This window comes from Eublepharis macularius, chromosome 11 (genome assembly GCF_028583425.1).
Source record: "Eublepharis macularius isolate TG4126 chromosome 11, MPM_Emac_v1.0, whole genome shotgun sequence".
Classification (NCBI taxonomy): domain Eukaryota; kingdom Metazoa; phylum Chordata; class Lepidosauria; order Squamata; family Eublepharidae; genus Eublepharis; species Eublepharis macularius.
In genome coordinates this window covers 31,903,541-31,917,085 of record NC_072800.1, presented here as the reverse complement: position 1 = coordinate 31,917,085, position 13,545 = coordinate 31,903,541, and the positions used below count along the sequence as shown (strand labels likewise).

The following is a 13,545-nucleotide window of genomic DNA, read 5'->3' as shown; positions in this document are numbered from 1 at the left end:
GCACGAGAAAATGCTGTTATTGCGCGAGAAGACGCGATAACAGCGTCTTCTCGCGAGATTTTGTGTGAGATTTCGCTATTTTGCAGAATAAGGTAAGCTGTGTAGAAACGGCCCAGGTCTGGGATTAATTAATGCATGAATGGGAGATTACCTAGAAACACTATTTTCCACCTAAATTCTACAGAAGAAACATGGAATATAAATGAAACAGATCCTTAACAGCTTCTATTTACAGATCTTTCCTGGGGGGAAAAAATTAAAAATCCTGACAGCATTCCTTCCTGGGAATTAATACAAAGGAACTCCAGTGAAGGAAAACGTTATCTTGGAGAAAGGAAAAGGGAAGAGAAGACGACCTACCTTGAAAGAAAGATACTTGAAAAATGCAAAGGCTTTGTCCTCTTACTAAAATGTTAACATTTAAAAAATAGATATAAGAAGGTTAAGTGGACAAAAATAAAGCTAAAGCCATCATTTTCCTGTACCTAGTATATCAGAACAAGCTCCACTCTCCAGTCGATGTTTTCTATATAAATTCTTCAGAACTTTTGCACTTCCAAAGCGTTTGAAGCGACTTTTCACATTGTTATAATACCATTCCAGGGATTGGGCTCTTAACAGTCTGGAAAAAAGAAAGATTTCAGAAAGTTTAAAATGATTGAAGTAGACTAGTTTTTCTTTAAAAAAAACATTTGGATTTTTGAATAGTTTTAGATAGCTGTGGCTAAGGAAAAATAAAGAAAAGGTACACATTCTAATGGACATGAGTGGTTTTGGTCCATTACTATACTGTGCTGTTCTTTTCCTATTTTGTGCCCAGTTTCAATTCAAGCTTGTATTTTTAGAGGAGGGACATGTAAAAATCATACCCTGATCCTTCATACTTGGCAATGAACCTATGTATTTTGTGTACAAGATTATCTACCCTTGTACAAAATATCACATGAAAATAGGTCATAAGAGGGTAAGAAGAAAATGTGTGCTACAGATATCTAAGAATGCCATGGTAAAGTACAGGACTTGATTTCCACTATTGTAGTTCTGTTGGTGCATACAAGTGTCCCTGCTATTTTTAATGTTTGATTCTAGCAGATTAAATTGCCATCAACTAGTTGTGCAAAGGGGTACAGAACGGTATGGTATAGGCCAGTCTGGTTAGATCTCAGAAACTAAGCAGGATCAGTGTTTGGATGGAGGCCACCAAGGAAGACTCTGCAGAAGAATGCAATGACAAACCACCTTTCATTTGCCTGAAAAGCCCCTTGCTAGGGTCTCCATAAGTCAGTTGTCACTCAACAGGGTGCATACATGGAAATGTGCAAATGCCCTATCAATTTTATCTCCATAGTAGCCTAACCCCACCACCTTTTCAAGTTTGTCAGTTTTACAGTGGGGACTAGATAATCAGTTTTACTAATATGCAATTAAAGGTAGTCCCCTGTGCAAGCACCGAGTCAGACCCATGGGGGACGTCACATCACAACATTTTATTGGTAGACTTTTTATGGGGTGGTTTGCCATTGCCTTCCCCAGTCATCTACACTTTACCCCCAGGAAACTGGATTCTCATTTTACCGACCTCGGAAAGATGGAAGGCTGAGTCAACCTTGAGCCAGCTACCTGAACCCAGCTTCCGCTGGGATTGAACTCAGGTTGTGAGCAAAGCTTGGGCTGCAGGACTGCAGCTTACCACTCTGTGCCACAGGGTTCCTAATATGCAATTAGTGCTGAACATTTTGGACTGGCTTTTTGATGTTCAAACTCTTCACAAGTATGCAAACCACCTACATTTCTAAAGACAAAATTCCAGATATAAAATTGGATACTGTGGAAAAGATACACACACACAAAGGGAAAGACAGCAGCCTTTCCTCCCCCTAAATTGCTCCTGAGGGTCCCCACCCCTAAGATCAGCATGTCAGGCTGTAGAGGGAGGCAGGGATGTCACCCTTCCATCCACTAAATTTAGAGGGGATCCAACCCGTAACTTAAACTTACACAAAAGAGTGTTTCAGGTGATGGAGAAATTTCAGGTGGATGTTACCAAAGGGGGAGGGAGAGCAAATGTCTCAGGTCATGAATTGCTCCTGCCCACATCTTGTGCAAAATACTGACAAGGGATGCATGTTTAACATGGTGCTGGTGTCCGTTTGCAACCCTGACCTTCTGGGACCAAATAGTAACAAATTGTTTCTTCCCAATGAAAACACAATGACCAGCAATAGTTAAAAACACTATTTGCACCAGTGATATTTTGGTCTTTCATGAAAGGATCCAGCTTTTACTGTAATAAAGTTTAATAAAGTGACTTTCATGTACTGATATTCATCATCAGAGCATAACATTTAACATATAATTACTGCCTTGTTCATAAAAGTTATTTCTTCAATATTAATTTATTTCAAGAAATAAAATCAAAGATCCAGAAGCAATGCAGATGCGGATAGGAGACAGGGAGAGAGTTGAACAAGACTGCTGGAACTAGCATAAGAAAAAAATATTTTTAGTACATTTTGCATTTGTATTTAGGCATTGAAGCCTGCAGTGATATTGAAATCACACTGAAGTTACTGAAGCAACACCAAAATACTGCAAGTTCAGTAAGCTTATTTTCACAACTGCTGGGGCAAGCAACATTTTCAATTGAATAAATTCAATCTTGGGAGGAAGATATGGAAAAATATTTTAGAGTAGTGTGGCTACTCTTGAAGCACCTTCAGTGCTTTCAATGCAAAACAACCCTATTCCTCCCCCAAAATGAGTTCTGGAGGAAAAAAACTGTTTGACAAGTTTGAAGCTGAAACCATGTGAACATTGTGTGGACAGGCTAGCCCTCTATGATGTCATAAGAAGCTTTTCTAGGGTTGCCACCTCTCGAAACAAAACATTCTGGTACCTAGATTAGCCCAAGGTTATAAAAACATCCATCCACATATAGTTCTAGGCTTACCATCCTCCTACCCGGTGTGTGTGGGGGGGATACCTTGCTCCCCACCTGATGCCCATTGGATGCTCCCACCTCCAGCCAACTGGAGGAAAGGACTGCATGCACATGAACCTGCCCTCCCCCATCACTCTGGCAACAGAGGAACAAGGAGGCATGCTGAAGCCTGCTTTGGTAAAAATTGCCTCAAAATGGGCAATTTTTACTGAGTTGGGCTTCACCCCACAGCTCTCCCATTGCACCAGAAATTGTAAATGAAAGGATATTTGCTTCGCTTAGCAAATTTAATACAGAAACAACATAGGTCTAAGCAAATTCTATAATGCTGAGGTAATATTTCCCTAACATTTTCTCAAGCACAATTTATTTATTTGTTTGTTTATTCGATTTATATTCCCCCCTCCCCGCACCAGCAGGCTCAGGGCGGATTACAACCATATACAATTAAAACACATTCAATAAATGATACCAGTTAAAACCATAAAACAGTCAAAGTTACACAGTTAAAAATACATATATATACATCATCATAATGCCACAGCAACCAACTGACCGACCTTCACCCATCTCTAGAGCATCATACTGGGGACTGTTTGCTAGATGGAGGTACTGCTAGTAGGTAGGGTATATTCTGCAATCTACTGGCCAGGGGACTCCGCCTAGCACCACCCATACACCTGGCGGAACAGCTCCGTCTTGCAGGCCCAGCGAAAGGATAACAAATTCTGCCGGGCCCTGGTCTCGTTAGACAGAGCGTTCCACCAGGCTGGAGCCAGGACCAAGAAGGCCTTGGCCCTGGTTGATGCCAGACGGGCCTCCCTGGGGCCAAGGACCCTTAGCAGATGTGTATCATTAGAGCGAAGAGCCCTCTGGGGTTCATGTGGGGAGAGGCAGTCCCGCAGATACACCGGTCCCAGTCCGCATAGGGCTTTATAGGTTAATACCAAAACCTTGAACCTGACTCGGTACTCCACCGGTAACCAGTGCAGCTGACGCAATACCGGCATTATATGCCCATGCATCGGTATTCCTGTGATGACCTGTGCCACTGCATTCTGCACCAGCTGTAACCGCTGGATCAGGTTCAGGATTATCAATTCCGTTACAGAAAGAACATAAGCATCAATTAGATGTAGTCTACATCCTGAATGAGGACACAAGCAAACACAACTTAATTTCTTTTGATTTGTACTTAAAATGGCTTTAACAGGCTTCTTATCAGTTAGCACCCATTTTCAAAGAATCAGTCTTATGATGTATTGTCCAAGGCTTTAGTCTCATGATGACTAAAAATAGTTTTCACTACTATGATTTTTTCAACATAGGGAGCAATTTAATGTGTATGAAAGCAGTACGTAAACTGCCACGTGTTATGAGACTCTGCATACATACTTTGATGCATGTAGGTTATGTATTATATTCTGGTTCTTCAACTAAACATGAATGTAATGCAATCAGTATTCCAATAGTCCTTTTATTTTTTCATTCTTACCTTATTAATTCATTTTAACCTTATGCATAGCTTCTATAATTCCTCATATATATTATAAAGTAAGTTTTTGCCTAAAAATGCTCATGTGACCATAAGCAAGTCATAGTTCTTATGTTGCAGGAAAGATTTATGTTCATCCTATGGTATCTCTGATAATGCCTGAACCAAAGAAGTCAACTGAGGGGGTGATGATGGTGTAGTTATTTCTATGGATGTGATGTTGGAACAAATGTGATGCTGGATTGGACACATCAAAATCTGATCCAAATCAGCATTGCCATTTAGCCTCTTCTTAAAAACATCTGAAGAAGAAGAGCCCTCCACCTTCCAAGGAAGCCTGTTCCACTAAGGAACCGCTCTGTTAGGAATGTGAGCTCCTGGGCAGTATGATGACATCACTGATGGAAGTACAGTCAGTCTGCTGACCCCCCACTTCTGGCCAGGCTGGCTGCTCTTGGGCAGTGCCACACTGTCACGGGAGGCCACCCATGCCCAGCCAGATCAGGCTGGCTGCTCCTGGGTGGCACCCATCCAGGAGGCTGCCTGGGTGCCCAGACTGGCAGACCACTTTCCTGGTTCAGTGGCAGTGCTGCACAGCTGCAGGAGGCTGGGTGGCCAGGCTGGGCAACCAACAGGGAGAAGGAGGGCCCAGGCCCACGCCAGGTGTCTGGTATTTAGGGGACTGTTTTCCTGGGCAGTCTCCCAAAATATTAGTCTGTCTGGGCCAAAACTGGACACCTGGCAACACTACCCAGGGCATCCACTACTCTCCACTCCAATGGGCCCTAGTTCCCAGAAAAATGTTCTTAGAATTGCAGCAACAGTGACTTAGGAAGAACTTCCTGATTCTATATGTGCATGTATTAGAACTATTCACTAGAGATGTTTTTGCCCAGTAGCTGCAAAGTTTTGCTCATGCCCACTGGCAGACAGGTTGCCTGTGCAAATTTTTTGTAAGAATGGAAGTAGAGGGTCAGGATTTTGGTAGGCAACTGTTGGTCGTCTACGTGCCCTGTGGAAGAAAAGAGGGGTAAATGCTTTGCTTGTGGTAGCTGGAGGACAGTATTGTGCAGATTTGGGAGATAGAAACTGAGTGTATGTCTTATGGGGTTCTCCCACAGCAGTAGGCAATTCATTTGATTTTCAGAATGGGGGGCAGAATAAAAGGCTGTTGCTCCTATGGGATACAATGTCAGTAGCCCATGATGAGGAAAGATGACATCTCGCCACATGACAGTGTTGTCCCCCCTATCCTCCCCTCAGTTGCCATGCTCAGCCTGGCCACCCTAAGTTGAGTAGATAAATTGTGCCTCCTTATGCACCTTATTTCAGTGCCTGAAGGATTTCTCTCCCAGCCAGGCTTGTATGCCAGCGGTCCCAGCTTAGCTGGGAGGAAAAATTACTACAAGCACATGGGAAAGGGTATAAGGTTTAGACTCCTCTGCTTACTGCTATGTTTGCATTTGAAAATGTACATCCTCTCTAGCTGTTGCTGATCTGAGGATCCTGGGAAATATGGAAAAGCTTACTTACATGCCAGTTTATGCTACTTGCTGTACAAGTGAAAATTTTCTGCCTTTAATATAGAGGTGCTTTCTCTTGTCTGCCTAAATGCTGCTATAGATAGGCTCTTCAGAGATTGATACAGTCTCTGAGAATTTAATCTGAATTTGATGGGGAAAGTATCTTATGACTACCTTTCCAGCCTGCTCTCTGGATTATCATTGACTAAATTTTCTTTCAGGGTCTGACAAGAGGACTATAGAAACGGTACAAAATTTATCTCATGGGCTCTAAAACAACATGATCAAGGCCTGAAACTATCTTGACTGAGTGAGTTCTCAGGTCCTTGATCTAACCTTTATAATAGGCATGTTGCTATTTTAGCTACTGTAAAACTAGTTTTAATTTTTATTGTGTAAACTTTTGATTTTGAATTGTGTTTATATGCACGTTTATACTGTGCAAGGCCTGAGGAAATCTAATAAGCCATTGTGCTTTATGAATTATTTTACTGAGAATAAAAGAAACAACTAATTTCTGGGCATGTTCCTAATTCATTTCATGTACTTGATGCTGCTTGCTTAACCACGCCTCTCCCACAGGATCTTTCAGGGTTCAGATATCAGCAAATTGAAGTCACAGAAATGTGGCAACCATGATGCTCCTATATCATGAGAACAGCCCCCTTCTCTCTAAGGCACCCCAGGGCTTTTTACATCAGCTCGAGCATTTCTAAAATCACAGACAACCTGAACGGAGCAGGGTTATATATTCAACCATAAATCCTCACATCAAATAAACCACAGCTATTTTCATTCTTCTTTATTTGTGACAAAATACAGTTGGCTTAGAAACTATAAATGGAAATGGTTTGGAAAGCCACTTTTATTATTATTATTTATTTATAGTCTACCGTTCCCACTGAGATTCAAGGTGGATTACACAGTATAAATTTTATGTTTACCAGAAATTTAACAATCTGACATTTAATTTTACAATAAACTCTATGCATCTACTCTGCAACCATTTCTCTAACAGATTACAATGACTCTTCTAAAGCTTTTTAGCCTCTTAGCATTCTGTAAGTCGCAATGTCCCTCTCTATTCCTCCTGTGTGGAAAAGATTTGGAAGGGGAAGAGCCGCTATCCCGTTAGATGCTATAATAAGGAGTCTATTCAGAAAGAAAATAAGGACACTGTCTACTTATTTCAGTTATAACTTTTTTTTTTTATTTCTGTTTGACAGCTACGGCAATTGTACATAGCTCTAAATCCCAAGGCCACTGTCGTGTTACATAATGTAATTATGAAGCCAAATCCTATTACCAAGTATTTTTTTAAAAAATAAACAATATTGTGACTTTCAGTACCAGCATTATGTGTCATGTGATGATTGATGAGTCAGTTCATAGAGGAGTAGTGAAAATTTTGACTGAGCGTAAAAACATTTGAATGAATGAATCCAAAGTAAAAATGACAGCATGAACCATGAGAAAATTTTTGTTTCATTCAATCCCTACCATGGCTCTCTAGTTTGATCCAAAAAGGACTTTTCCTGTACTTTTGATTGCATAGGCCCCAGGAGGTTCTGGGAGTAACACCACTGATCTCCTGATGTCACTTCTAGCTTAAACCTAATTTGGGCATTTCTACCAATTAATTTGTGCTCCTGATACATACTACCAATATTGAGGAAAAAATAGTAGAAAGAGATCAAATACCATTAGCTCAGGGGAAAGGGAAAAGCAACCATTCTAATTTTTTCTGCATGCCTCTCTACTGTGTACCAGGCAGTATGTAGGGAAAAGATGAGGCAGGGTTCTCTGTCCTGCTGTCCCTAATTCTGCCATTCCAACAGCAGCGGAATAACTGACTCTCTGTTGCTCATGCCTCATTTGTGTGAAATTAGGAGTTCCTTATTTTCCTTCAGCTCCTGAAACCTTGGCAGTTGTGTATTAAAAATGAAACACTCACTTTCACCTTGGTTTGCTTAGAAGAGTAGTTTCCGATGGGGATGGGGTCGTGTGGTTCCCTATTACTGTTGTGGCTGCTCATAAAGCACAGCAGCAATGGGGCTTCCATATGGCAGGTTTCCCCACAGTTGGCCTGCCCCAGTTTTCCACCAGTGGCTCCCTCCTTTGGGCCAGCAGGTCTTGAGAAAGACTGGAGATGCACGAATGAACCAGGCTGTGAGCAAATACGTTTTCCCCATAGGTGACAGAGCGGTGCATATGACACCAAGTTTTAAAAAAGTTCTCCTGCCACCACTCAGAGCAGCAGCGGGCAACAAGGGCTGCCAGCGGGATGCCTCCTGTCATAGCAGGAGGCCTAGCAGCCCTATTAATCATATATTGAATAAATTATTTGCAGACTTTATTCTATTACAATCCTGGTCATGACTGAGCCTGTCACATTTGTATGGTGATGGCCCCCAAGCTGATCACCTGAAAATAATTGATGATATAGGATGATATGACACCTTTCGAAATAAAAGCAGGTGTTCAAGTTAATGTGTCTGCATGAACAAAGGGGTGGTCTTCTGACTACATGCAATGATGGCAGCCATTTTTTAAAAAACTCTGTCTGACCCAGTCAGATATGAAGCAGGTAGATTAAAAATGTGAAGGCCTGGAGGGAAAAAAACCAGAAGAAATTGTAAACCAAGTGTATTTTATGGGTGGGGGGTTTGCTGGAGACCTCCCCCTCCCCAATTTTTCCAATACAAAAATTGGGAAATTTTGAAGAGATCTGACAAAAAAAATTCTGTAAAATGTTTTTCTTCTTTTGTAATGAATGAAATGCTTTCTAAGACGAAGTTTTACTCGCTCAAAATACACATAATGAAAGACAATCAATGCTGTTAGATAATGACAAGCAGAGACCTGCAGGAATGCAAGGAAATGCTCTTCTTTCTCTTCACTTCCTTCTTTCTTCCTGCCTCTTCTGCTACTCAGACTCTTGATCAGCTGGGCAGCAGGCAGGGGAGGGATGCTTGGCACAGAAAGCGTGTCCTGGGGGCTTTTTCTGCTCCAAGCCTTTTGCTACTATTGCCACTACTGCCAGCCTGTTGATGGAGTGGTGGTGACTGGGACATAGTTTCACCTCCAAGCCTTCTATTAGCATGCTGCTGGTGGCAGCAATTTCTTTTTACATCCAGGGGGATCAGTCAGAGGCTAAAGTGAAATGTATGTACAGGGAAGAGGTCCTGGATCTCGCCTGATAGCCTTTGGGGGACAGGAAGGCCGTTTTCGGTCTCCTCTGCCACCCTGTAGGCCCATGCAGCAGTGGAAGAGGCCAAAACCGGACTTCCCGCCCCTCGCGGGAGGACGCTGCAGGCCTGCAGAGCAAAGTACATGTGGGGCTGGGGCTAGGTGGGGCTGGGGTGTGTGGTTTGGGCAGTTTAAAGGGACCTGCCACTTGCAAGCCACAGGAAAGGTTTATATGGCCATTTCCCTGGAGAAATGGCCATTTAAACTGCCCCTTTACGACCCAAACGAACCAGCAGACCAGTTCGTGGATGTTCGTAGAAATGAGCTTCCACAAACCACTGGTTCGCGAACCACAAACTGGCCTGGTTTGTGCATTTTTTTGGGTCGTAATTTGATTCGTGCCCATCTCTATTCACCACCTAAAATGGTATACAATCAAAATATACTTTCTAGCAACAGCATGCAGAAACGAAGTGCTAGGTTCTGTTGTTAAATTCCAGTGTGCTATCACTTCCAAGTAGACTCTAACAGGTAAAAATAGAAGGTGCCATTTTTATAAGAATGTGTGTGTAACATGCAACAACCCCAGCTACAGCTGATTTTCCAATTAACTCTGTATGTCCCTTGTGAAGATACAAAGGAAGGAAGGAAGATATAAAGGAAGATTTAAAAAGCACACCTGGTTTAGTTCATCTCAGGCAACTTCTAATGCACAATATGCCAATATTTTCATGGCTGAGTAGCTCTTCCTCAACTCCAATCCGCTAACAGTAGCATTTCTCAAGCAGAGAAACTCCAAAGGAAACTTACAACACAAGATTGCTGAAATTGAGTTTATTTACAGATGCTAATTTTCTGCTCTTCGCACCCCTGCTCTATATCAAGCTAATTACTAAACATATTTATAGCTAGCTTCCTGACACTCTTAATTTACAATATCCCTCCCACACTCTGCCTGGATGATAAAGATCCTTTCCTTTTTCCACTCCTCATATTTGACAAAGGAAGCTTTGACTCTTGAAAGCTTATACCTTGGAAATCTAATTGGTCTTTAAGGTGCTATTGGACTTGTATCTTACTCTACGACACAATGATTTACTTCAGTCATTTAAACAGAAATACAGGAATAAACTCAACCAAAGTAACATATAGTCTTGAATACACAGATTCAGTGATCAGAAAGCCCCACTGCAAAGACTGGCATAATGCAGAATTTAGCACTCTAAAGAGACACGTCTAAACAAGTCTACTTGGATGTAAACTCCATTTTAGTCAATGGTGCTCAGTCCCAGGAAAATGTTTCTAGGTTTATAGTTTAACAGTACAGAGGGCTTAGACTAGGATTGCCAACTCTGGGCTGGATAATTCTTGAAGATCCCCAGGGTGGATCTTGGGGAGGGGAGGGTTTGGGAAGAGGAGGGACCTCAGTGGGGGCAAACTGTCATATAATCCATTCTCCAAAGCAGCCATTTTCTCCAGGGGAACTGAGGTTTGTAGTTTGGAGATCAGTTGCAATTCTGGTCCCACCTGGAGGCTGGCAACCCATCTTAGACTGGAGTAACTGTAAATAGGATTGCAGTGTAAAAATCTTAGCTGTCACTATTTTTGTTTAAAAATACATTTCTGAAATTCATGAGAATTTGAGTTTTCATTTTGAAAAGTTCCTGTCTCTCACCTTTTTTGGGGTGGGGGTGGGAAGAATAAGTCATTATTAAATGCTCCCAAATCAGAACCTGTTTTATAAAATTTGGAAAAAAAAACTTTACCAATGATGATTTTTAAAAAAAGATTACAGTTTTAAAAAGCAACCACATTATTCTGTGGATACTCCGATTCCAGGACATACGTATATTTCTGTTCAGTCTGCTGGCCATTATTTAATAATTTGTCTAATTTTGGAAAATGATATATGGCATTTATTTCAGAAAATCTATGAAAGTCAGCCAAAAGGTCTGCATTTTTAGCCGTAGTCACTACATACTGGTTGCTGCAGTAACAGCTGCTGAATTAGTGTGGATAACAGATGGAAATGATGCACCAATCTCATGGGGTAAAACCCTCACTTTGATTAGTTTAATAGAATAGACACATCTGCCCATTAAAGCTTTCTCTCGCCCTTGAAGAACCTGCTTTCTAGGCAAAATTACTCACAGATGATAAATTAAACTTACAGGCCTTACTGTCTTCAGGTTGTAGGTCATAATTTTTTAGGGCATAATTCCTCATTTCACTAAACAAGATCCAGGTCCAATAGCACCTTAAAGACCAACTAATTTTCCAAGGTACAAGCTTTCAAGAGTCAGGAAGCTTTGATTCTCAAAAGTTCATACCTTGGAAATCAAGATGGCCTTTAAGGTGCTATTGGAATTAGATCTTGTTCTTCGACTGCGGACCAACACAGCTACCCATGTAAAACTACTTTATTTCACTGTGTACCTTACTGAGCCCATCTATAGGACTTCTTCCAGGAAAACACTCACATCATGCTCTTGATATATAGGATTGGATCCTACTAGCTTTTGTCCTGGTGAAAGAAGGAAGAGGAGCCCATTTTGATCACTGAAGATGTTACGTCAGGTATCATGAGGTCTGCATGGACAAAAGCCATGTGGGCTGAGCTAAAGAGGGGTGCTGGGCAACATCTAGGTGAGATTAAGGAGACTGAACCATTACCTTATTTGTTCAGTAGCCATGACTCTTGGATTTTGGTACAATAGGATGAAAAGTGGTTCGCACTCCTGACAAAAAATAACCGAAATATACCTGAATAGTAAAAATTAAATAAATGAGAATGTTTCTTCCAAGTTATAAATGTATAAATGATATCTATTAGCAGATCAGCATTTTAAAATTTTTTGTATATATGCTTTGAATTAAAATATGCAGCTCCACAAATTGCTTTCATTAGTGAAGTAATATGGGAGTAACAAATTAATTATAGGTATGAAGTAATCTAAACCAGCTCTTAGAAACATGTTCACTGGTGGGTCAACTCCCCTTCCCTTTTAGCCAACCACTTATGAGCACAGAGTAAAACTTCTGAATTGGGGTTCACTACAGCATTCACTTCCTGCAGTCCTTTATGGTCTATTTTTCCTCCAAAGGCGAACAAATGCCAAGCGCAGATTTATGACATCCACACACTTTGAGGTGTTTTTGCTATCCAGGTACATGGAGTTATTACTGAGTTTGTTGAACTGAAACAGTTTTGACAATTTAAATAAAAATGTTTTTATTGGTAAACATAGAGATAAAACAATTAACAAATACTATCAATTTGGATAAGAACTGAAAACAAAATACAGTGTAATTCCTTAACCTTCGTTCTGCATTGAGGAAAGCTTGCTGAAACTTAGAAAGCCATTCACTAAAATCATCCACTTTAACAAGACACATGATGCGGACATACTTTCCTAGGCTGTGTGAGATCTGTGGCCTTTTCTATAGCAAAAGCTTCTGTTTTTTTTCAAAAAGAAGCAAAAGTTTGGTTTAGGACTATCAGATAAGGTTAGAATTTGCAGATCTGGAATCAACCAATAATGGAAAGTTTTGTTAATGATCCTACTAGGCTATTCATTGCATAAAACAAGTCAAGTAGGACAGAAATATCCAACTGGGTAGAGATTTAGCAAAGCACGGGTGGGAAGGATGAATTCCATGTTACAGTGGGTAACAGGGTGTGCTTTTGCTCTTTCTTGGAGTGTTACTAATGCAGGATGCTAATTTGTAGTTTACAGAAGAAGGTAGTCCAGTGATGCCTTGTGTGGAAGACTATCAGGTTCCATTCCTGGGAACTACTGAACGGAGAAGGGGGGATCCAGCACCCTTACCGGAGGAGAGCATGAGGCAGAAATTAGGGGTCTACTACTACAACGGGCCTGTTAACTGCAGCACCATGAAGGCAAAGAGTGACTAGCAGCAGTGTGGGTGTAGGCAATTACATAATTGGCTCACACTGGGCACTGTTAAACAGTAAGCAGCCATGCATCCCTACAGTGCTGGAGCAACACCCCCAGCACCTTCATCATGCCTCTTCAGGGCCTCTAGTAAGGGTGCTTATGTCCCTGTCCTAAGGTTGCCAACTCTAGGTTGGGAAATTTCTAAAGATTTGAGGGTGGAGCCTAAAGAGGGCAGGATTTGAGGAGGAGCCTTGGTGCGGTATAAAGCCAGAAAGTCTACCCTCCACGGCAGCCATTTTCTCCAGAGATCAGAGAAACTCTAGGCGGCTTACAAAGCCAGACAATCAAGCAACAACACATTAAAGTAGAAACAAAAGTGGCAAAGACACATTACTTCTTGGCAACCACTGCTTCGGCTAGTTCGCGACTGCCCCAATTGTTCAGGGTATCCAGACACCTTCTAACCCCTAAATCTGAACCTTTACAGTCCCAAGAACA

The 13,545-nt window shown here is 41.4% G+C and overlaps 1 protein-coding gene across 1 annotated transcript in view; it reads right to left on the bottom strand.

Annotated features, from left to right (window-relative positions):
* MYRIP (myosin VIIA and Rab interacting protein) overlaps positions 1 to 13,545 on the bottom strand; it is a 216,041-nt gene that overhangs the window by 52,228 nt on the left and 150,268 nt on the right. Inside the window, exon 4 of the mRNA XM_054991980.1 lies at positions 486 to 622. Within this exon, the coding sequence (XP_054847955.1) occupies positions 486 to 622 (137 nt within the window). The remainder of the gene's footprint in view (positions 1 to 485; positions 623 to 13,545) is intronic.